Source organism: Onychomys torridus, chromosome 8 (genome assembly GCF_903995425.1).
Source record: "Onychomys torridus chromosome 8, mOncTor1.1, whole genome shotgun sequence".
Classification (NCBI taxonomy): Eukaryota; Metazoa; Chordata; class Mammalia; order Rodentia; family Cricetidae; genus Onychomys; species Onychomys torridus.
In genome coordinates this window covers 31,923,710-31,949,407 of record NC_050450.1, presented here as the reverse complement: position 1 = coordinate 31,949,407, position 25,698 = coordinate 31,923,710, and the positions used below count along the sequence as shown (strand labels likewise).

Below are 25,698 nucleotides of genomic sequence, written 5' to 3'. Positions count from 1 at the left end.
CTAACCAGGACCCCAGAAGAATTCTTGTTTACCACAGGAGAGATGACACAAAGGCAGAGCGTGGCCCCTTTCCATCTCAGCTGGGAATACACATACAGGGCAGTTAACAGCTTCTACTGCTCTGCCCATGGGCATGGGTGGAGGCAACAGCATTGATTTTTGCTTATTATTATTTTTTTAATGAAGGCTGGGAGTGTAGCTCAGCAGTAGAGTGTTTGTCTACTCAAGGCCTTGTGTGCAATTCCCCAGCACCAGGGACGGAGGGGTGAGGGGTGGGTGTTGTTAGACAAATTCATAAGTGGCAGAATCAATGAATACTGAGGACCAGCTGACTGTGTGCCAATACAGACATAGACTATTTCCACAAAAATATACCACCTCAGTCAGGTGGAAAATGATAAGCCCCTGTGCAGGTAAGCTACAAGTGACAGACTCACTCTAGGCTAAGGGAGCCTGGCTAAGAAAGGACCCCCATCCAGACAGGGGTCCTTTCCTGACAGAGAGATCACGTGATAGATCTTCTCCTGGGTAGGGGTTAGGGGCTGACATGCAAGCCATTGAAGAACTCTGCCTCATCTATTTAAAACTAAGGTCTGGGGCTGATGAACTTGCTGCCAAGCACGAAGACCTGAGTTTGATCCCCAGGACTAGGGCTCAGGACGGAAGGTGAAAACTGATCCTTCTATGAACTGTCTTCTTCTGACCCCACTCGCCCACATACAATCAGAACTTGACCCTGAGAGGCAGAAGGACCGTCATCCCACTACCCCCACCTTCCATGGCTTTTCAGTGGTCAGCTAGGGGCCGGATGGGCTTCCAGGCCACAGGAAACCACTCAGCAGTGAGTACTGTTTTCCCAGGGAGGGTGTGGGGTCTGGAAGTGACCACGGAAGACAAGAGAGGTCTGTGCACACAGAGCCTGTGGATTGAGACGAAAGAGGGCAAAGAACTGAGAAGCCTGGTGAGGGGTCCCTGGCACCGTGTTTACTGGGGGTTTACGAGGATATGCTAACCCATGGCTTGTCTTCCTGCTAGGAAATGAGAATGCTTTCTCTCTTCCCTCCAATTAGGAAGACACACCACGCTCATCTAGGTCAGGAAGAATAAAAACCAATTTGTGGATATAGACTCTGAGTACAGGGGGAAAGCAACAGTTTGTAAATATATAATTTAAAAATATTATTGTATATGGGTACACAGGTGTGTTCGTGATGTGTATATGCAAGTATGCAAACCACAGTATAAGGTCAGAGGGCAACTTTGTGGAGTGCTTTATCTACATTAACTCCTGAGGTTTGAAAACTCAGGTTGCTGAGCTCAAGCCGTGGGTACATTTACCCGCTGAGACATCTCACTGGCTCTGTAGATTTTTAAAAATTATTTTTTTAATAATAAAAACTTCTTTCTTTTTTTTTTTTTTTCACCATTAGGCCTTACATTGCAGGCCGTGGGATCTTGACACAAAGGCACTGGCCTCTCTGGTTTTCTCTCCCAAGTAACTCCCTCTGGTTCCTGTCCAGGGCTAAGGATTCAACAGTTCAGTTCCTTTTTTTTCTTTTTTGGCTTTTCAAGACAGGATTTCTCTGTGTAGTCCCAACTGTCCTGGAACTCACTCAGTAGACCAGGCTGGCCTCGAACTCAGAGATCTGCCTGCCTTTGCCTCCCGAGTGCTGGGATTAAAGGCGTGTGCCACTGCCTCCAAGCTCAATCTAGTTTTTTGAGTCAGCTCCAGGTGACTTCAGGGTCTCTGGAGTGTTCAACACAGACTTAACACAGATCTGGAAAAGGGGTTCAACTGTGAGATCCACGCCTGAATGTTCACAGAAGAAGCATAAAAGTGACAACCACCCAATAATCTGCGAGCAGAGGATTGGATAATGGGACTGTGTCATCCACAATGGACGCGGGTCAGCAGAAGAGCTGATACGTGCTCTAGCACGAACACAGGGAAAACACTGCACTGTACGATCCTTCCCATATGAGAAGTTATACAGCTAGAAGGCCGGTTAGTGGCTGCCAAGGCAGGGGAGGAAAAGGAACGGCAAACACCTATCAATCAGGACTCAGTGCTGCATCACTGAGCTACACCCTAGCCCTCTTTTTACCTTTTTTCTTTTTTTGTGAGACAGGGTTTCACTAAGTTACCCAGGCTGGTCTTGAACTCACTTGTAGCCCAGGCCAGCATTGAATCTGCCTAATCCTCCAGAATATTTGTGATTTCAGGCTCAAGTTGCTATGCTCACAAAGGATTTTTTCTTTTCTTTTTTTTTTTTTTTTTGAGTAGGATTTCTCTGTATCCTTTGCTGTTCTGGAACTTACTCTGTCCAGGTGGCCTCCAACTGAAGAAATCCTTCTGCCTTTGCCTCCTGAGTGCTGGGACTAAAGGTGTGCACCACTATCACCTGGCTGGGATTACTTTTAAAGGGATAAAAACTGTTCTAGAGCTAGACAGAATGACTGTACACTAGATATCATGGACGCACTACATACCACTGACCTGTACTCTTTACAATGGTTAAACTGCTGAAACTGATATTGTACTAAGAATTTTACCTTAAGCATAAAACAAATGAAAAAAATCAAGCTGTGTGACTTTGGGGTAAGTGACAAAGCCTCTCTGAACCTAAAATAGCAGGCATATGACATCATGACCACACACGCTGGTTGGGTGGACCCTGAGGTGGGCCTATGGAAAGAGACCAGGACCGAATGAAATGGGCCTCTTGTAATAGTTGTTAGGATGTGCTGGAGCAACTCCCCTGATGTTTGGAAGTTTCCATGTTGTCAAATAATCCTTTTAATTAAGTAACAAAAACACCAAAAAGACAGTTGGGGAATGGAGGCTGGGTAAGTTGAAAGATAAAAAAGGAGGATGACCCTATTCTATAGTATTTTGTTTTTGTTATTGAGATAGGGTCTCACTATATAGCCCTGGCTAACTTAGAACTCACTCTGTAGATCAAGATGGCTTTGAACTCACAGAGATCTGCCTGCCTCTGCCTCTACCTCCCCAGTGCTGGGATTAAAGATGTGTGTCACCATGATGTTTATTGTTTTGGATTTTTTGTCTTTTTGCTGGGTGTGGACACTAGGGCTTTGCACATGCTAGGCAAATTCTCCACCACCGAACTCTACCCAAACCCTGTATCATATTTATATTGTGAGTCTATCCTGTGTGGAGGTAGAAGATAAATTAGTCATGGAGACTAAGGGGCCACTCTGCCATAAGTTGGCTGCCCTATCACCTAAAGTTCTGCTTCTTTTATGAACACCTCAGGACCCTAGGCAGGAAGAGAAGTTACATCTATGCAAAAGCCCTAATCTGGAAACGGCTTTATCAACCTCAGATTTGCAGTTGGGGAGATGACTCAGCCAGTAAAGAGTACCAAGGTTGGATCCCCAGCACCCTCATACAATGCTGCCTGTGGCCAGTGCTGTGGAGGTGGGGACAGGAGGATCCCTGGGGCTTGCTGGTCAGCGCGCGCGCGCGCACACACACACACACACACACACACACACCCCACACACATTATCTTAAAAAAAAAAAAAAAGCAAACCCTTTGAATTCACAGGTGGGGACAGGGAGGCCAGGTTTTCTTATCTCAGAGTAATTTGACACTGAATCAGTAGAACTCCAGGCTTCCCTGGGCAAGGTGACCCACCCTACCTACCCCTGTGGCTGACAGTGAGCCCAGGAAAGAGGGGAGGGGTGAATAGGATTTCAGGCTGTCACAGGAACTTTTCTTTCCCTGAGCCCTGGAACATATGGCAGGTGTTCTGAAAACTCCATTTCTGCCTCCCCAGGCTGGCTGAGGCCCATCAACATGTGGGGGGAAGGGAGGGGGCGGCGTCTGCCTCTCCATCTGGAAGGCCCTCTTCCTCCACCATGGTAACAAACAGCAGCACAATGAAGTCTCCAGTGTGAGCCTTACATCCTGGCTCCCCAGACAGACACTGGGGGAGAACTCCATGGCCCCAAGGAAATCGAAGTCTCCTGCCCCCAGCAGGCCTTGATGCAGTCCACAGATCACAGAAGCAGCAGGGCAAAGGCCATGGTGTACCTGAAACATGATGCCTGTGCTGCCCTTCTCTGATGGAGTCATCTCACAGGCCTCTGCATCTCTTCTTGAGATGATAAGATGCTACAAAAGGCTGGGCTCTGAGCAAAATTAGCTCCCACTGATAACTTGCAAATTCTAGCTGGTCCAGATTAGAGACAACTTACAATAGGGTAGAGGTCCTAGGGGAAAATAAGACAGGGTTTGGGAAATTTGAAAGCTACTCTTCTGCCAGGCACTGTGGCATATGCCTGTAATCCCAACACTGAGGAGGATCACAAAGTTTGGGGGCAGCCTGATCTACACTAGGGTTACATAGCAAGATCCTGTTTTAATAACATAGGTTTTTGTTTTTTGTTTTTTTTAATGACTCTGAGACATGTCTGCTCCTGGCAGTACCAATCTACTTCAGGGATGATGGGCAGTGAAGAAACTCCATATGGAGTTTATTTTCTTTGTGGCAAAAGTCAGCCACTGTGCAAGAAAATGCTCTTGCCTCGACTGCTAACGGTATGCTGTCCAAATGAACAAGCAGGACACAAAAGAAAGGACAGCTGAACCTTGCCAAGACAAGGTAGGACAGCCCTTTAGAATATCCTGCTTCACAGAAAAGTCTGTCAGATATGTTAGGCCTGTAGGCCAAAGATGAATGTACCAACAATGTAGAGGAACCTTGGGTGACTATCCAGGCAGCCAGCTGTTTCTGTCATTTCTCACATTTTTTGGAAGTCAATTGCTTGTACTTCCTGCTTACTCAGTTAAAATTATTTCCTTCTAGGGTCTCTGATGGAGTTGATAGTTATAATTTTCCTAGTTAACAAATTCAGAAAAGAAACTCACTAAGGAGGTGTAAAGTGTACAAGTTTGAAAGACATCAAAAGATAGTTTTGGATTGGTAATACAAGTTAGGATAGAAAATGAATTAGGCACAACATTTTGAACTCACCAAAATAGGATAAATAATGGGGTATTTTCTCTAAATTTGTCAAATGTTTATGGACTGGACATTTCTAATTAGTTCTTGACTATATAATATATGTAGTTATTGTATTTACTGTATATAGTTTTTCTTATACTAGTTATAACCTTTTATTATTTTAGACAAAAAAGGGAAATGTGGTGATATATTGTTTGTAATATAGGAAATAAAGCTTGCCTGAAGATCAGAGGACAGAGCCAGCCACAGAGTTAGCCACAGAGATCAGGCAGTGGAGGCACACACCTTTAATCCTAGCACTTGTGAGACAGAGGCAGAGATCCTCCTGGATTTCTGTGAGTTCAAGGCCACAGTGGGCTACATGAGATTAATCCAGTCTAAAAGAGAAACAGAGCCAGGCAGTGGTGGCATGTCTTTGATCCCAGCACTAGGAAGGTTGAAACAGAAGTAATATGGCTGGGCAGAGAAAGGACTATAAGGCGGGAGGAGATAGGAACTCTGGCTCTTTCAGGCTGAGGAGCTGGTGAGGTAAGAGGGGATGGCTGTGGCTTGCTCTGCTTCTCTGATCTTTCACCTTTCACCCTGATATCTGGCTCCAGGTTTTTATTATAAGACCATTTAAGATTCATGCAACAGGGGGAGGTTTCCAATAGGGGTGGGTAGCCCAAGTTCACAAATGCAGCAAGAAGCAATGAAGGAAGAGGTCTGTGATGGGACAGAGCTTCACCAGTGTGCCAGCCATCCAGGAAGTGCTGAGGAAAGAAGACACAAATGCAGAGGGGAAAGAGCCTGAGGTCTGGCTGTTATACTGAAGCTCTTGGTCTATCATAGAGTGGTTTCTAAGTAGCAAGATGACATTAGCAGACCTCTGTGGCCAGGAGCTCACCCAAGCTACAGTACCGTGATAGAGCAATCCTCACTAAGAAGGACAGACGGCCAGGGATCGGCTGTTTTCAGTGAGGCCTCTTTGGAAGGTGTAGGCCCCACAAGGAATGTGCTCAGGCCTGGTGGCTACATCATGGATCCAAATCAAGCAGTTCTACCTCTAGACACCTCTAAACACAGTGAGTGCTAGGGCCCATTCAGAGTCCTCATGGAAAGAAGCAGGAGACATGAGGTCAAGGACACAGGCCTGGCATCAATCAGCTATGGTCTCAAATACTGTCTGTCATATACTAGCTGGGCAACCCAAAACAAGTTTCTAAGCTTCTCTGAGCCTTGATCACACCAGTTACCAGGACTGTCTTCTAAAGCCACTATGCAGATTCATCAAGATCCAACTGTGAATATCCTTATTTGCTGTGGAATAATCCTTTTGTATACTGTGAAGCTGTTTTGCTCTCATTGGTTTAATAGAGAGCCAAATGGCCAATAGCTAGGCAGAAAGAGGTTAGGCGGGAGAGCCAGACAGGGAGAATGCTGGGAAGAAGGGCGGAGTCACTAGTCAGATACAGAGGAAGCAGGAGATGAACATGCTGTGCTGAAAAAGGTACCGCCACATGGTACAACGTAGATAAGAAATATGGGTTAATTTAAATTGTAAGAGCTAGTTAGTAACAAGCCTATGCTATTGGCTGAGCATTTATAATTCATAAGTCTCTGTGTGAGTATTTGGAAGCTGGCTGGCAGGACAGAAAACCCCACCTACACTTATTAGTTTCTCTGGTATATTATAGATGCAAAAATTATTGGCAGTTATTAAGACAGTTCCCATCCAGCAAAGGATGAACACGGAGGCCATGGGAAGTGTATGGAAATAAGTAGTGGTTTAGCAGCAACTCAGCTGCCACAAGTAAGTTTCTACGTACTTGCCAGCAGGAGGCAGGAGACGGCCACAGTATACAGCTGTTTGGAGGTGGTGATGTTGTATTGGTCCATGAAGTGGTCCAGCAGGTAGATGGCCAGGTGCCGGGCTGAGGGGCACAGATGGCAGTGTCTGCTCAGCAGGGTCAGAATGTCTACAAAGAACCGACGGCTCTTCAGGAGCGGGGAGTGGGCTCGGAAGGTAGGCAGCTTCAGTTCCTGGAGGAAAGTGAACAGAAAAGGGTCAAGGACACTGAGACCCAGGGCCTGCCTGTGGATTGGCAGGGGTGGGCAGCGGTTCCCTCTACGTCCTGCTCATTTGTTTCAAACCTCAGGTGGTGGTGCTTCTGTTCTAGAAACTCTAGACCTGTTCCCATCCACCCTCCCTAAGCACAGGCCCACAAGTCCCATCATGATGACAGAGGAAGCCAGGCATTTCCCGAAGAAAGGTGCTATGCCTATACTTAAAGCTACAAAAGAATGGTGGCTTACAGGCAGAGACCCATATCCAAATTCTGATTCTATTGAGCAGCCAAGTCACTTCTCTCCCTTTGTTCTTCTTCAGTAGCCAAGGTTTAATGAGAATGTGTGCCAGATGTCTAGCACATAGAAACCTCTCTGGGTTCTCTGCTAATTCCCTCTGTGTATAGGATTGTGAGTGATTGTGTCCCCGCACCCCTAATTTGGGAAAAAATAAAAACAAGACTAAACTAAAAGGTGTTGTTGGGCATGACTGTAATCCCAGTACCCAGGAGGCAGAGGCAGGAGGATGGCTGAAAGTTTGAGGGCAGCCTGTTCTACACAGTGAGTTCTAGATAGACAAGGCAACAGCAAGGACATGCCTCAGTAAACAAACAAATACATTTGAAAGACTAGTTCAAGGAACTAGCAAGTCCTGTGCACCATGATCACTCATGGTGGACATTTTGCCTTCTGTCTCCACCCTTACACAGTTTCCCACTCCAGGTTCTGAACACCATCATTCTCCTTTCTCATGGTACCATCTATTTTGTAATTTCTACACTGCCATGTTTTCTGAATTTATGCACTGAACACAAGAAAAACCAGAGAAAGAAATATTAAATCAAGAATGTGTTTTCAGTTTTGAGACAGGGTCTCACTCTATGGCTCAGGCTAGCTAGAATGTACCAAGCAGCATGGCCTGTCTTGAAATCAAGCCACTGTCTCCGCTTCCCAGACACTGGATTTCAGGTGTAAGTCATCAAACCTTTTTTAACTTATTTTTATTTTATGCTTATAAGTATTTGTCTACATGTATATATATGTGGTGTGTGTGTATATGTGTGTGTGTGTGTGTGTGTGTGTGTGTGTGTGTGTGTGTGTGTACATTCCTGGTGCTCTAGGAGGCCAGAAGAGGGCATCAGATCCCCTGGATTAGTTTCTTGTGAGCTGCTGGGAACTGAACCTGGGTTCTCTCAAAGAGCTGAAAGTGCTTTAACTGCTGAGCCAACTCTCTAGCTCCCCACTTTCGTTCCCCACACCCACCCCAAGTAGCTCAATCAGGCCTGGAACTAGTCACCCTCCTGTCTCAGCCTCCCAAGGGCTGGCATTACAGCACCACCACAGCCTGCTCCAACGAAGATTTTGACAATAATTTTTTCTCATATACTTAAGGTATTTGCCTTTTAATCAGGGTAGGTTGGATATATCTGTTTAGGAAACATCTCCATGCTCTTGGCTTTGTGCTACTTTCCTGGTAGAAACTCTGGTGTTAGGAGAGCAAAGTGGAGGAAGAGAATGGGCAGATGGAAGCCCAAGAGAGGATGAGGCAGAGGTCATTCATTAGCCTGTGCAGCCCAAAGGCTTCAGGCACAGAACTAAGGGGGACTGAACGCTGGCACAAGCTGCTGGGCTGTCCATAATGTGTCTCACTGGATCTGGAACATCACCACCATCTGGTTGCTGAAACCACTGAGACTGTTTTGTTCACAACCCAAACAGTCCCCGTTGGTCCTTGGGCCTGGACCTGTGGCATTCTGGGCTAGTTCAGCTCTCACGTGTGGCTGAATGTAGCATGTATACTTTTCTATCTCTCACACACATACAAATCTTTTTTTTTCATTTTTCTTTATTAAGACATTTTCTACTCCACATACCACCCACAGATGTCCCCCTTCTCCCCCCTCCCCCCCCCAGCCCTCTCTCGCAAGCCACCCCACATCCCCCAAATTAAGGTCTCCCATGGGGAGTCAGCAGAGGCCCGCACAGTGAGCCTAGGCACCTCCAAGCCCCTTCCCACTGCACCAAGGCTGCGCAAGGCGTCACACCAGTTACCGTGCTCCCAAAAGCCTGCCCAACACATACAAATCTTATGGGCATTCTGTCAACTAGGGAAAAGGAAGAAAAAACGGGAAGGAAACTGGCAGACAAGGAATTATGAGGACTTCCTAGTAACATTAAGCAAACTGGTACCTTCATTCTGTGTCAGCCCACCTCTCAAATGGTGCTGAGGATCAAACCCAGAGCCAAACACATGCAAGGCAAGGCCTCACTACTGCACCCAGCACATGCCCCTCTAACCCTTTACTCAACCAGCTGCAGACTAAGACTAGAAAGCAGTGTCTGCTCATTCATTCACTAGAGATAGGAACTCACTCATTTCACTCAGTAAGCATCACGAACCTTCTGCATACTAGGCACTATTTTAGGCTCCAGGGATATAGGTGAATTCAGTAAAGCAGATTCAAACCTAACTGTAGGATTTGAAACTGAAAAACTCTTAAAGGGAAACCGAGTAGATGCATATGACTTTAGATAAGGCGATGGTTTCTTAAAAATGATTCCAAAAGCTGAGACAGCAGAGAAGAAGAAATATAAGGTAGATTTTAAAATTAAACTTTCATGCTGGAGAGACAGCTAAGCAATTAAAAGGGTTTGTTCTTTTCCCAGATAATCTGAGTATGATTCCAGCCCACAGTCCACAGCCACCCGTGTAAATTCAGCTCCAAGGGATCTGACACCTCCTTCTGCATATACACACACACAGAGAGATACAAAATAAAAACAAATCTTAAAAATAAAACAAAAATAGGCAAAGTATGGAAAAGGCATGTCTCTAAAGATGATTAAAAATGGCTAGTAAGCAAATGAAAAGACACTGAACATTGGCTAATCACTAGGGAAATACAAATAGAACCACAAGGAAATAATACTTCACATTCCTTGGAGACGGATGTTACTTAAAAAACAATGAGCTGGGCGGTGGTGGCACAAGCCTGTAATCCCAGCACTCAGGAGACAGAGCCAGGTGGATCGCTGTGAGTTTGAGGCCACCCTGGCTAGAGTGAGTTCCAGGAAAGGCTCCAAAGCTACACAGAGAAACCCTGCCTCAAAAAACAAAACAAAACAAAACAAATCAATCAAACAAACAAACCCAACACCAAAAAGCACAAGTTTAAAATAAACAAGTGTTGGTGAGGACGTGGGCAAATCGGAACCCTTGATTCCGGGTAGTGGGGAAGTCCGATAGGACAACTACTGTGGGAAGCACATGGCAGATCCTCCTATTGCACCCAGTCACCACAGGAGCCAGCAACCCCAGTCTTTGGTAGAGACCTATGAGAAATGAAAGCATGGCGTCACCACGTGAAAGCTGCAGCTGCATGATAACCATACTCCCTACAGGGAGGGAGGCCGTTCTGGCAGAAGCTTGGGTTCAGATCTCCCAGACCTCTCTTCTCTTCTGGCTTGTCCTCAGAGGTCAAGAGGTCAGCATCAGCTCTCTCTACAGCTCTAGAGCTTTGCTCGTAGAAAGTGCAGAGAGCCTGAATAAATTCCTTCCTGTCTCTTGGTTCATGTGGGAAGAAAACCAGTTTTTAAAAAAATCCCTTAATCCCAAGGCTTTGCTGAACTAGCAAGAGAACCAGAGGCCAGAAGACTTTCAAAATAATGGGTTTCATTCTGACATTTTTCCTATGTGTAACGTTGTATATTGCTGTGTATGTGTGTCTCATTTAGTTTAACCAGGGCTATCTGTGTGAGCACCAGACTGGAACTATCCATGAGAGCCTGGCGGGGTCACCAGTGGGTACACAGCTGAGCGCAATGACTTTCCCTCTTCTCCAAGGCATCAGGAGTAGCCAAGTGCCCACCATCTTGGAGCCTTCAGCTGTACCTTTTTGCAAAAGGATTATGCCAGCTGGTTGTGTTGACTGTTTATACCCACTTATGGTCACAAGCCCCTCCCCTGAGTATCTAGCCATTCTCCACCACTCTTGCATACAACCCTGCCTCAACTGCACATGACTTCTGGGAGGGGCTACAATATACAGGCCTGGGGAGTCTAGTCTTGGTGATGAAAGCTCTCACCTCTGCTGGGTCAAGGTTTCCCAGGTGTGGCACTCACGCCCCTTTAAGCAACTCCTCTCCTCTGTGAGGAAGACACACTCATTTGGTTCCTCCAGGATGGACTCTAGCTAAGAGCTCAGGTGAAAGGATAGACCAACTTCTTCCACCAGGAAGGGATTTTAGCAACAGCAGCAAATTCAGGAGAAAGGGATAAGGCTCTCTGAACCTCTCCTCCATTGTGCCTGACTGAAAGGCCCATTCTTTCTTTTCTTTTCTTTCTTTCTTTTTAGATTTAGTTATTAAGTTTACAGTGTCTTGTCTGCATGTATTCCTGCAAGCCAGAAGAGGGCACCAGATCTCATTACAGATGGTTGTGAGCCACCATGTGGTTGCTGGGAATTGAACTCAGGACCTCTGGAAGAACAGTCAGTGCTCTTAACTTCTGAGCCATCTCTCCAGCCCCCTGACAGGCTCATTCTTGTGCAGACCCAGTGCAGGCACTGGCAGCTGCTTTGAGTTTATAATTCCGATGGTTCTGTGTTACCCAGTAAATGGCTTGTTTGTTTTTTGAGACAAGGTCTCAGGTAGCCTAAGATGGCTTCAAATTCACTGCACAACCCAGGATGACCTTCATCTCCTACCATATCCACCTCCCGGGTGCAGGAATTACAGGTCTGAGTCACTATGCATGGTTTTCTTTTTCTTTTTTGAGGCAGTCTCTTACAATGTAGTCCAAGCTGGCCTCAAACTTGCTAAATTGGCCCAGGCTGACTTCAAACTCTGCCTTAGCCCGCTAGCTTCTGGGATTATGTTTGTGAACTACCATGAGCAGATCAACATTTTATTTTTGAAATCATGAAGATATTTTATTCCCAACTTAAATTAAGGAAATGGCCTGCCAATGTTGCATGTTTTTTGTCTACATTATTTGGTGGATTCACGTGCTACTCCTTTAGGGCAGATTCCAAACCCTAGCACCTTAGTGTAAATACAACAGCTGGATGCCAACAACTAACTGTTGAGGAACTGGAGAAGGAAAGCATGTTCAAGGTGCAGCTCTAGATCTAGTAGATGTCAGGAGACATCAGAAAACGAAACACAAGTTTTTCTTTGGTCTTGCTAGTCTGGAACTCACTATGTAGCTTGGTCTGGTCTGGAATGTTCACCCCCCACCCCCATCCCCGAGCGCTGGAATGGCCAATGTGTGCCCCACTTGGCTAGAGAGACAAGTCTTGAAAGGAGTCTAAGAATTTGCTTCTGAAGATGCAGCAAGGGAAGGTTGTTGGAGCTTCACAGTATCTGTAAAGCAGAGGTAACATCTAGTGGTTAAAAGAGCTAGGCAGGCCAGGCGAGGGGTGGTGGTGCATGCCTTAAATACCAGCACCGGGGAGGTAGAGCCAGGCGGATTTCTGTGAGTTCAAGGCCAACCTGGTCTACAAAGCAAGACCTAGGACAGGCACCAAAACTACACAGAGAAACCCTGTCTTGGGGTTGGGGATTTAGCTCAGTGGTACAGTGCTTGCCTAGCAAGCGCAAGGCCCTGGGTTCGATTCTCAGCTTAAAAAAAAAAAAGGAAAAAAAAAAAACCCTGTCTTAAACAAACAAACAAACAAACAAACAAACAAACAGAAAAAGAGCCAAGTAGGCCAGGCAAGCAGTGGTGGCACACGTCTTTCATCCCAGCACTCAGGAAGCAAAGGAAGGCAGATCTCCGAGTTTGGGGCCAGCCTGGTCTATAGAGCGAGTTCCAGGACAGCCAGGGTTACATGGAGAAACCCTGTCTTGAAAACCCTAGATAAAGCAGACTGGGAACGTGGGTAGGATATGATCTAAGAAATCTGTCCTGCCCTGAGGACAATGAGGAGCCGTAGAAAGGTTTAGAGAGAGGCGTCTTCCATAAGATCTCTGCACCAGCCCAGTACTGGGCTCAAGGCAGGCAGTCGCAGCAGTTGTGTAGGGTTGCAGCTTCGCCAGCATCCCTCCCGACCTCCAGCAGACCCCACAACCCAGCAGGCCGCTTGGGGATTCCCCTAAGCACCAGGCTCTAAGTTCAGGCCATTGGTGTCTGGCAAGCTGCAGCTGCCATATTAGCCTTTGCCAAATGACCTTTGCCTGGGGCTATGCTACCCCCATCAGGGCAGTTCAGCCACAAAACACAATCACATAGAAGAGTTCCTGGCTTCTCTCCCTTGGAGTTCAAGGAAGTGAAGTTCACCGCCTTCTCCATCCCCCCCCCCACTCAAGAGAGAAAAGAGAGCTCCATATCTGTCCTCATACAGGTTCCTGGGAAAAGGCTCTTTTGCCTCGAGCAGCTTCTGGAAGAGGAAACTCAAAGTACACAGTGCATGCCAAGGAGCAGGGAAGAGAAAGGCTTTCTAGAAAAGGCTAGGCACCGGCTGACAAGACCCTGGCAGCCACAGCTAGCTCTTCGAGATGGCTTTCCTACTTCATCCTGACCCTCAAAAACTTAAATGTCATTTCCTGAAAAGACCCCCTGACTTCTATTGTTCCAAATGGGGGTCTCCTTTCTTCCTCTCCTCACATGCAGCTTATCTACCCCCCCCCCCCACACCCACGTCGGAGCAGTGGTTTTATGTAGCTCACACTGGCCTTAACTCACTACTATGTGGCCAGAGGTAATCTTGAACTTCTGATCCTCCTGCTTCCACCTCCCAAGCACTGGGATGACAGATCATAAGCATGTACAACCACAACTAGTTGATGTGATGTTAGGGATCTGGTATGCTAGGCAAGCACATTACCCACTGACCTACATTCCCAATGTTTGTTCTTCATAGCTCAAATTCTGCTTATTTACGTGCCTTCCCACTCAACAGCAGATTCCAGACAGCCAAGGCCAGGTGCTATATATACAGTTTGCCCCACACCCAATTCAATGGCTGACGCACAAGCAGGTGCTGAAAAACGTATGTTGAGAGAAAGAATGGTCGTCCTTCCTCACGCCAAAAGATGTGTGGAAGCAGCTCTGGCTGGGAAGCTGAGTTCTACTATTTACTAACCTTGGGTACAGAATTCTGACTTTCAGCGACCTTGCCTGAGAAATGCGGGTCATGTTGCTATAAATTTAACGTATTTGGCACAGACCAGCCATACAAGTGAGAATGGAGAATGGCCCTTCCCTAGAGCTGAGTAATCAAACTCCAGATAAGTGGGGGTTTATCTAGTGGAAGGCTAGAGGACTCTCAAAGGAACTTGCTTTGCGTAACACACGGAACAAAGTTTTCTACCTTGGGGTGTGTGGACAGCTGGGGTCAAGGGAACCTCTGGAGAAAAGGACAGCTGTCTATTAGCTTGCTCTGCAGGGCCCCCAAACCAAATGGAATTAGTCATGCCGAGCCTGAGTTTCTTCCTGTTCCCCCAGAGAAGGGAGCTGCTACTTTGGCATCGGAACAGCAGTGGAGGGCTTGCAGCAGGCTCGCCCTGTTGAGTTTGAAAGTCCAGCTGATTATGTTGCTAACCCAATTAGCAGGGGAGAGGCACACATTACGCGGCTTTGCCCTCAGGACCTGCATTCTTCATTCCCCAAGCACTCTTGACCTAAGCCTTCTCAGGCTGCAGCAGCTTGAGTACAGGAAGCAGGCCTTGCTGGCGAGTGGCCTGGATTTCAGGGACAAAGGAGCAGCATGCCCAGGGCGGCTTGCAAAGCTCTCTCAAGATCAGGCAGGCGCTTGGCAGGCATCAACAACCAGCTTGGCAGGGTGGGCTGCAGGAACGTGGCCAGGCTGGGTGACCTTCCTCTCGTGGCACTGGTAAAGCCAGCAGCAAGGTTGCAAGGGAGGGGGAGGGGGCTGACAATAGGGACAGATGGATGGAAGGCATTACCAGGCGATCCCCACTCCCCAGATGTTGGCCCCTTATCACCTGAGCCAGGCAGGAACGCCTTCTGTCCCAGGTGCATGTAGAGATGAGCAGATGGAGGCCAGGGACAGATGGCCATGGTCACCAGAACTCAAGGAAATGTACCTCACAAAAACCCGCTTTTGTTATCATAGCCAGTTTTTGTTTGTTTTTTAATAATTGACTAAATATATATTATTAAGATACACACCAAAATGTGTACAGTGGTTATCTGGGCAGGTAATGAAATGGCCTGAAATAGTGAATGGTTTTTGTTTTCAAGCTTTTCAATACTGTCTAAATAAAAAAATAAAAATAAATCAATATGTAATTTTATAATTCAATTACTGGATTTGTAGCTAGAAGAAAAGGAGAGGTATGGAGAGGGCTAGGTCATGACTGTATTGGGGCCAAACTCAAATGTTCTCCCCTCGCCCTTAATCAGCTCTTCAACTGGGAAGCTGCCACACTTAGCGAACATCCAATTGCACCCCCCTAAAATGCATACAGCATGCCAATGTCTTCCTCAGTAGTTTCCTACTACTGAGTCATTTTTGTTAGGTTTGGTGTTCACTGATAAATTTTAAGATTTATTTGTATTTTTTTATGCGTGGGTGTGTGCCTCCGTGAGTTTATGTGCACCATGTATGTACAGTGCCCTTAGAGGCCAGAAGAGGGCATCAGATGCCCTGGAACTGGAGTTAGAGGCAGTTGTAAGCCACCCAATGTGATTGTTGGGAATTAAACCTGGGACCTCTGCAAGTGCATCAAGTATTCTTAACCACTGACTCATCTCTCCAGCTTTTCACTAAAATACCCAAATGATCCCACCCCTGTGCCCCCCACCACACACACAGGGTTTCTCTGTGTAGCCCTGGCTGTCCTAGAACTCAAGAGATCCACCTGCCTCTGGGATTAAAGGTGTGGGACCACCACCAGTTCCTTTATGATTCAGAGGGATTCATTCAGAATAAAAAACAATGGATTCTGTAGAGTTTCCTTTATACAACTTTCAGAACATAGGATCACACACAGCTTCCTGCTTCTCCCTCAGAGCCATTTTCAATGGCTGCATGTGGTGGTATCCTGTTCCCTGAAATAAACTTATCTGGGGTCAGAGAACAGGACGGCCACAATATTAAACATGGAGATAGGCAGTGGTAGCACACGCCTTTAATCCTAGCATTTCAGAGACAGAAATACCTCTGGATCTTTGGGTTCAAGGCCATATTAGAAACAGCCAGGCTTGTTGACTCACGCCTTTAATCTCAGAAATCCAGCCTTTAATCCCAGGGAGTGAGGGCAGAAAGTAGAAAGGTATATAAGACGTAAGGACCAGGAACTAAGTTAGTTAAGCATTTGGCTGGTTAAGCATTCAGGCTTTGGAGCAACACAGTTCAGCTGAGGATGAGGACTCAGAAGCTTGCAGTCTGAGGAAACAAGACCAGCTGAGGAACTGGCGAGGTGAGGTAGCTGTGGCTTGTTCTGTTCCTCTGATCTTCCAGCATTCACCCCAATAACTGGCCTCAGGTTTGTTCTTCTTAATAAGACCTGTTAAGACTCCTATTACAGCTGCATAGTATTTCATGGCTTTACACTGTGAGCCCTGATTTTAGAAATGTAGACAGCTCCTCTTCCTTTGGCCTTCTGTTGTCCCAGTGTTCTTTAGAGAGACCTTCCCCAACCTCTGTCCCATATGACCGCATCCCAGGAGTTTCTCACAACCGGCAGGTATTTCTAAACAAAGTGTTACCACACAGTAAGGACTAATGAATACCTATTGAATTAGTGAAGGCATGTGTGAATCAATGAATGGAATGCCTTTGGCCTTTTATGCTCTCCTGTTCCCTCAGGCACTCTTAGCTCTCTTGCATCCTTCTCTTGGTAACCAATGTGGGGCTGTCATGGCCCACAGAGGGACTCCCCCTTTCTGTGACACAGGGGCAGCACTTCTGAGACAGGAAGAGCCAGCCATTCAGAGGGAAGTGGAAGGGGTGATGTCAAGTCAGGTTTGATTTCTTTAGAACCACTGCTCCTGGGGCCAGGGAGATAGCTAGCTCAGAAGGTAAAGGTGCTTGCCACCATGCCTGATGATCCCCGGGACCCACACTCTGAAAGATGAGAACCAAGTCCTGCAAGTTGTCCTCTGACTTCCACACAGGATGCACACATCTATGCACACACACACACCTACACACAAGTGCATACACAAAGCAAGTGAAAAATAAATGCAATATATATTTAAAAAAAAAAAAACCCACCGTTGGAGAACCAACCTGGGAGTCCTCCAGTACAAAGAGGGTAACCCCCCCCACACACACACACCAGGGAGAGTTCAGGGAAACAAGGATACATCAATCATAACCTGCACAAAGTCCCCACACTGAGGTACATATACAGGCAGTGGGGATGCCTGGCCAGGTCTGCAAAGATCACAGACACGTGCCCGAGCCCCTTCGCCATCCCTCCTGCACAGTGGCACTGACCCCGGTTGAGTAGCAAATTCTTCCATGTCTGTGTTGAACTTAGAAGTGCACTAGTGTGTGGGGCCAGCCCCAAGTGCAGGGGCACAAGACGGGAGCCAGAGCCAGCCCTGTAGCTGCTCAGCCACAGAGGGCAATGACTCCCTGAAACCTTGGCATCTGAAGGTCAGTGCATTCTGAAGTCCAACCAGTTACCACTAGCTTCCTCTATGGGGGTGGAAGCGACACCCCCAATTTTCACCCCTGGTGTCCTGGTCTACATTCTTTTCTTCAGACAGCAGCTTAAACGTCATTTCCCTGTCAAGTTTCTGTCAATCACTCCCTAAGCATCTCTGACTTTTCATCGGTTGACGTCCACGGGTTCACTCACTCTCATTGCCCCTCCCTGACAGGCTATTAGCAGCATGGGGGTGGGGATGAGGCTCACGTCATTCAGCTTGTGACCCCAATACCTGTTACAAAGGAGATGCTCAACAACTTCCCGAAGCTCCTATTTTTGAGAACGGCACACACTAGTAGAACTGCATAGGCAAGGGCAATCTCAGCGCTCATCTCAGTGGGTAACTGTAACACGCATGAAGACCAGCGGGGAGGTCTGAGAAACCGGGTGAACTGGAGTCTAGAGAAAGAGGAAGCATTTTTCCTCAAGTATAGATAGGACAGGTGCTTCACAGAGCCTTGTGATCCTCAAGAAGAATTATAAGTACAATGACTGACAGACATGCATGAAAATATAATGAAACCAACCCATTATTTTTTATGTACCTAGATATATTTTGTGATGTTTTTTAGTTCTAATAAAGTGTATGAAGGATTTATTAGTATTAGAGAAATTTCGGGTTTTTTTTTAAACTTTAAAAAGAACGATACATTATCTACCTAACAGACCCATCAAAGGCAATGTTTCCCAATGTGTGTTCCCTGAAGGCAATCAGTCCTGTGACATGCTTCCTAAAGAAAATGGTTCCATAGGCCAGTTCGGGAAACAATGCACACCACACTGCTCACTCCTAAAGTACCTATGAACACAGTGCCTGAAACATTTGTAGGGTGAAGAATCTTTATACAATTTGGGGGAACTGTACATTAAATTTATTTTGCCACAGAATACCACCACCTCTTTTTTGGAGGGGCAGAGTGACAACATTCCAGAAAGCCTGGACTGAAACAGAGCTTTAGGGTGGTTGGCTGATAAGCAGCATGTGGGAAAGGGAAGAAACTCCAGAGCGTCCTCAAGGCGGGACTCTGGCGAAAACCCCTGCTTCATAGTCTGATGAGTCCTTTAAATCCAGAGATTTATGAAAAGCTGGCTGAGATTAAGAACCGCAGCTTCCACCTGCCAAACTGCCTGGGTACGAATTTCCCCATGGCCATGATACTAGCAGACCGAGAGGTGTCTTGGCCCAGCAGTAGAAGCTGGTATGAGGAAGCCCCAGGCAGCCAAGGGTTCGGTGCCTACCAAAGATACAAGAACTAGCATCAGGATTAAACACACAGCTGTACCCCATCTCATACATAACACTTTATACCTCACAATCCTGGTGGCTTCCAGTCCTCTGTAAACACTGACCTGCCTCCCCCATGGAAGCCCTGTGTGTTAACAGCTTGATAGACTATGAGACATGCCACCTTAAGGCAAGAAAGGACAGCACCTTTCTTGTTGCTCACTGAAATCCAGCTCCCAAGCTTCTACACCTCTCCTGGGACTTCATGTGTGTTTGGAATTTCTCAGTATGATAAACAATTTTGCATCGTCTTCTGGGTTCTACTGGACATTCATACAGACAGACTTAAACACAACATTTGGAAGCCTATGTATTTATCATAAAGCAAGAGGTGAGGAAACACCATGTGCAACTAGTGACCGACAGGAAGTGGAGACTTGCAAATCTCAAAAGAAAACGCAAGGAGAGGGAGGGGGAGGGGCTTTTCAGAGGCCTCTGAGCCAGGCCCCAGCCTCCCCTCCTCCTCTCAGCCTACTGCTTCAGCCTGAGGAGACAGACAGTTTCAACATTCTCCAAAAGCCAACAGTGCTGGTAACATCCCCTTCTGCGGAAGTTGGGCCTGACTTCCTTCCAGCAGGGTGAGAAGTCATGCCTGTGACATCCGTCACTGGCCCCCTGGACTCCTCAGCAAGTGGCAGATGGGTCAGTTCCCCATATCTCCTCATTCCCGAGAGCCACAAGTCGCTGGCCCTCTAAGCAACACTCAGTACCAGGCCCAGCTACAGTCAGGGCAGCAACCACACACCACACATGCCCGTTCGCCCCTCACTGGTCTGCCATCCTACTCAGACCCCTGAGTCCCCTCCTCAAACACCCCCATAGATAACATTCAGGTCTCCTTCATCACACCCCCAAGGTCTTCGAGTCAGCCAGCTTCCTGATATGAGCACATCCCTCATACCTCCTGGATGGAGGAGACTCCTCATCCTCCTACACCCTCTTATCTGAGGTCACACCAATGTGACCCTGCTTCACTGCTGGCTTTCTAATTGATCCAGTCTTACAGCTCTCTTCTCTGGGTCCCTCCTCCACCACCTCCTGCTCTTTCTCTTCCTCTCGACCCCCCTCCCTCTCCCCTCCCTTTAACAGCCAGGCTCACCCCCTTCTCTCTCTCCCTCCGCACCTCCCTCTCTCTGCTGGGGAGTAAACCAAGGTCTGCACGTGCTAAACCATCCATCCCTCTGTGAGGCCAGTCAGCATTGCTCTTCTCCTGAGGTCCCAGAAGCACCTCACAGATACTCCTAGCTCCCGTCACTCATCTGCAGATTCCTTTTATGGCTTCTCCTAGGCGCCTTAGTGAAGCCCACTGTGGATCAACAGGAAATGAACTCCCACCATTACTTCCCAGTTGGGACTATTCTCCCCTGCTCACTCACTCCCGAGTCTCTCAAATGACAGTGAGTTGACCACATGGGTCTCCTGAAGGCTGACTTACAAATAGCGGCTCCTCCCTAGGCAGGGGTCAATGGGGTCTCCTTTAAATTCATGTCGACCTAGAACTTCAGGATGTAAGCTTACTGGGACACAGAATCCTCCCAGGTGAACTTAAGTTAAAATAGTGGATAAGGACAGTTCCCCTAGAGAAAAGAAATAGGGATTAGAGCAAGGGCTCAGTAGCTAAGAGCACTTGTTCCTGCATGGGATCAGGGCTCAGTTCCCAGAACCCATACGGTGGCTCACAATTATCCATACGTTGAGTTCCAAGGGATCCAATGCCATCTTCTGACCTCCAAGAGCCCCAGGCACACAAGTGGTATACAGACATACATGCTGGTAAAACACTCACAAACAAGATAAAATAAAATTTTCATCTGTTTGGCTTCTTTCAGACAGGGTTTCTCTGTTTGATAGCCCTGGTTGTCCTGGATCTCGCTCTGTAGACCAGGCTGTTCTCGAACTCACAGAGATCTGCCTGCCTCTTCCTCCTTAGTGCCGGGATTAAAGGCATGCGCTGCCATGCCTGGCAGATAAAATAAACCTTACAAAAACAAAAAAACCTTTTTTTAAAAAACACAAAACAGACACACAGAAAGAAGACAAGGTAAAGGGAGACACAGTGAAAACCTTGCTAAGACAGAGCAGGAACTGGAGAGACTGGACTGGAAGTCCAGGAGTACTATGGACCGCCATCAAGCACCCGAAGCTGGGACAGGCAGGAACGGAGCCCCTCTGAGAGCTGACGCTGTGATTCAAACCTGTACCTCAGAACCAGGAGAATACATTTCTGCTGTGTTAAATCCCCCAGCAACCCTACGAATTACGTTCTCTCTCCAACTCCCAACTCAGGGAATCAAGAGTTCAGGAAACTGCACCGGTCTGTCGCTGGACTCTGCAAGCCAGTTCAAAAAGGGTAAAGGTCTCTCTCTACATTCAAATCAGAGAGCCTCCGAATGCTTCGTGTGCAGTCAGCTGAGGGGGAAATCAAAAGTACCACATAAAAGGGCTGCTAGGAATGTTTGAGCAATTATTTCTTCCTCCTCCCCCTCTTCCTTCCCTTCTTCAGACACAGTCCTCCTCTATCCTAGGCTGTCTTCCAATTTGCTATGTGTCCAAAGATGACTTTAAACTTCTGATCCTCCTGCCTCCACTTCCTGAGAACTGGAATTATAGGTATGTGCCACCATGCTGGTCCCCCCCCCACCCCCCCCACCCAGACAGGGTTTCTCTGTAGCTTTGGAGCCTGTCCTGGACTAGCTCTGTAGACCAGGCTGGCCTCGAACTCACAGAGATCCACCTGCCTCTGCCTCCTGAGTGCTGGGATTACAGGCGTGCACCACCAAGGTGAGGCCTGCCACCATGCTGTTTTATGTGATGCTGGGGACAAAATCTAGGGTTCTGTGCACGCTAAGCAAGCACTCAAACAACTGGTCCCATTCTTTGTCTCTCCGAAGTCACTTCCATCACCAGATGAAAATATGTGTACTAGGCATTCGTTCGGCAGTGTATGGCAGGTGCCCTGTAAGGCATCCAGTAAACACCAAGCGACTTCCTTTAGTAGGCAGTTTGTCTTTCAACATTACTAGACAGGGTTTCCTTTTGGGACTCTCCAAGAACAATATTTGCTGTGAAAATGCTGGACATACCCAGCTATGGGTCCCCTTTATTCCAACCAGGGAGCGACATGCAGCCTTTCGCTTCTGTGACCCTAATGCCTAAACCTAAGGGCATGCACACTTCCTGTGCTGGTTTACACGCCACTCATTACCTTGGATGGCTACAAACCCCCTGAGAACTGGGGTCCAATAACCGTGAGCCAGCACGCCTGTCTCACACGCTCCTCACAGCTCTCCACATGCTTTGGGGATAAGGTGTAAACATCTAGGGAGACCAGCATCCCCGAAACTCTCTCGGTCCATCCCCATCTTCCTCTAAATCACCAGGGATAGTCCTCGTGGGGCTCGTGCTTTGCCTGGCACATGCTGCCCTGGGCCATGCTAGAGCAACTCCTCCATACTTGTCTCTACCTGCCCTCATCTTTCAAATAACATTCTCTATAGCTTTTCATTACTCCCCAGGCAAACCCTCTCGCCTATTGTACAGGGATGGTGTGTGTGTGTGTGTGTGTGTGTGTGTGTGTGTGTGTGTGTAGCCATATTGCACTTCCAAACTACCAGCTTTGTGGTCTTGGTAAGTTATTTAATTCTCGAAACTTAGCCCTTCCCATCTGTAAGATCCCAGGGCACTGGAGAGGGCTTAGCAGCAGAATGGAAACCTAGCTCTTAGCAGACAGCTGAGCACTCATTAAATGGTGGTTACTACCTACGGGTATCAGCTTGTGTGCACACAGTAAGCACACATTAAAGGTATACTGTCACTACAGACTCGTGTGGACATTAGCATATAGCTGTAAGTGGTTTTATAGGAATGTCCTTAGGTATGCTAAGGTTCTCAGGCAGGGCAGATTTGGGGATATGGCTTCCCTGGCAGAGCATCAGGATAGTGAGTTATATATGGAGCTCATCAAATGCTGCAGATGAAGAGGTTCCATAGTGGGCCATGCTGAGTGCTGTAAAGTGAGGGCTGTCCAAAGAGATATCTGAAGTTTGCTTTCCCCAACTCAGGGGCAGCAAAGCCTAATGTGGATGCCTTGCCTTCTTCCCTCCCAATTAGAATCTCCTCCCTGGGAAATATTTCCTCCTGGGTGGTCCGCATCCTCGGCAAGGTGTCCCCCATTGATCTGATGAGATCTCCCAGAAACTACTTCATGGTTGGGTTTTAAAGTAACCACAAGAGATGGGCAAAATTTTTTAAGATTCTAATTTTGGAAGGCGAAGGCAGGAGGATGACAAGTTTGAGGTGAGCCTGGGCTACGCAGTGACTCTGTCTGTAAATACACAGAACCATGAGAGAGCTAAAGCCCGGAGTGCTCAGGGTGACGGAGAATTCTCTCTGCGGCTGGGTTCAGGAAATGTACACAGAGAAGAGCATGAGAAGGCAGAAGTGTGAAAATGTTCATGAAATCCAGGCTTCATTTGCAGCTCGGTCAAAACCAAAGTTAGTGGGAAAGGAGCCTGACGCTAGCACAAAGTCAAATGCTTTGGACAACACCCACCTTCACACCCAGCCCGGGGATGGCCCAGGAGTCATCTGGTTGAGGGGAAGTCCAGGCTGTGCCACCCCTAACTGCAACCCTACACTTGTAAAATTTCGCCCATCTCTTAATACACGGGGAGGTGCTTAGTCTTACTTCAACTTGATATGCTATGTTTTGTGGACATCCATAGGAAGCCTGCCCTTTTCTGAACAGAAACCAAGGAGGAGTGGACTGGGAGGTGGGAACAGAGCGGGGAGAAAGGAAGGGACTGGGAGGAGAGAAAGGAGGGGAAACTGAGGCCAGAATATAAGTAAAATTTAAAAAAAAAAAAAGGTAAGTCTTGAGACAGGTGTGGTGGCACAAACCTTTAATCCCAGCACTCAGGAGGCAGGGTGGATCTCTGTGAGTTCGAGCCCAGCCTGGTCTACAGAGTGAGGTCTAGCACAGTCAGGGGTACACAGAGACAACAACAACAACAACAAAGCTGTGTCTTGGCTAAGGTGGAACTCCAGGGACAGTTGGTGACAAGGTTTCACAAATCTAACTTTCCTATTTACTGAGGGCCTGAAGTACGCATTTAAGGTCTTGAGGCTGCTTTTCTACCAGTATGACAGAATTACTAGTACCTAGGCTGTGTGCCCCTCCTGACTGTGGTAATGGGGAAGTTCAAGGAGGCAATGTGGGCTGTAATGCACAGTCTTTGGTTGCATAAGGCGTGTGTGATGAGTACACACTGGCAAGGACCCCTGTGCAATAGCACACCCTGCTCAGGACAACAAGGTGCAGTCCTTGCCCTCAGGAGCTAACCACATGGAAGGGAGGCAGGGGCAGGTGGATCCCTGGGGGCTTCCTGGCTGGCAGTGTAGGGAACAGGTGAGCTCCAGAATCGGTCTAATGTCTCAAGTGAGCAAGGCATAGTGGTACAGGCTTTAATCCTGACATTCAGGAGACAGAGGCCAGTGCATCTCTGTGAGTTCAAGGACAGCCTGTTCTGCATAAAGAGTTCCAGGCCAGCCAAGATTGCATAGTGAGAGACTGTCACACATACCCAAAAATGTAAGAAGTGACCGACTTAGATAACACCTCTCCCACCATGAGAATCTGGATGAGGCAGGCAGAGAGAAACAGACAGAGGAGGGGAATGCAAAATAAATTTGTCTAAAACAACTGAATGGGTTAAAAAAAAAAAATCAAGGGGAAACAAACCCAAAAACAAAAATCATAAAGGTTAGCTTCAGAGTCAGAGGTGCTCAGAATTGATTGGATTTTTTTTTCTTGTGACCAAAATTATCAGCAATAGAAAAGAAAAGATAAGGCTGTCTATGAGGTCTACTCTAATGACTCCAGACTCCGGCACCATCTGCTCCAGCGACCTGCATGAGACCCCGAGCCTCAGGATAATTGAAACTCTGCTTCCAACGCATCCAATTACTGAGTGACGGCCACATGCAGTACACTGCAGTGCCAGGGTTAAGAGGGGGCAAGAGTTTTCCAGCAAAGGCTCCCGACAGTCCCTACCCAGCCCCTGACAGGGTCTTGGGCCCGTTCCTTACTACAGTTGGAAGGAAGTTCATGGGCCCCTGAGAGGCCTAAGAGAGTGCCCTTCCCCATGCCTTTGTGTTTTGGGACATTCTCACTCTGGGGTGAGACATCTCTTTTTAGCTGATCCAAGGGCACTAAAATTTTTACAGGGATTCTACCTGGGCTAGAAATGTTAGTTGTAAGCAAGCTTCATCACCATTAATAGTAAACATTGCTGTACCCTCTTGAAAATTTGACTGGTGACAGGCAAGGTGCTTACAATTCTATTTTGTCATGCACAACTTCATTTTAGGAATTTATCCCTAGACAGGCAGGCAGATAAGGCTCATCACCACAGTGCTATAGGCAATTAAGTGATTCACTTGAAATAACACAACAGACATTCAGGGGAAAAATGGCTGTTCAAACTGTTATAACAGACCCCCGAAAGGCAAAATGGCACAGATGAATCACAAAAGCATCGTGTTAAGCTGAAAGGCAGAGAAGAAGGCATATGTGACTCCATTTATACACACATGAAATCATAGAAAAGACTAATCCTAAGCTGTAGGAGGAAGAAATAGGCTATGGATGATCTGGGGTTGGGAGCAGGATTAGGTGACTGAGAGGAACAGGAAGCTTCCTAGGTTCAGGTGACATCCTGTTCTGATCATGCTAGTTACATGTTTAT

The 25,698-nt window shown here is 47.2% G+C and overlaps 1 protein-coding gene across 1 annotated transcript in view; it reads right to left on the bottom strand.

Moving 5' to 3' along the window:
• Ccnjl (cyclin J like) overlaps window positions 1-25,698 on the bottom strand; it is a 56,616-nt gene that overhangs the window by 21,249 nt on the left and 9,669 nt on the right. The window contains exon 3 of the mRNA XM_036197443.1: window positions 6,804-7,017. Coding sequence (XP_036053336.1) covers window positions 6,804-7,017 — 214 coding nt within the window. The remainder of the gene's footprint in view (window positions 1-6,803; window positions 7,018-25,698) is intronic.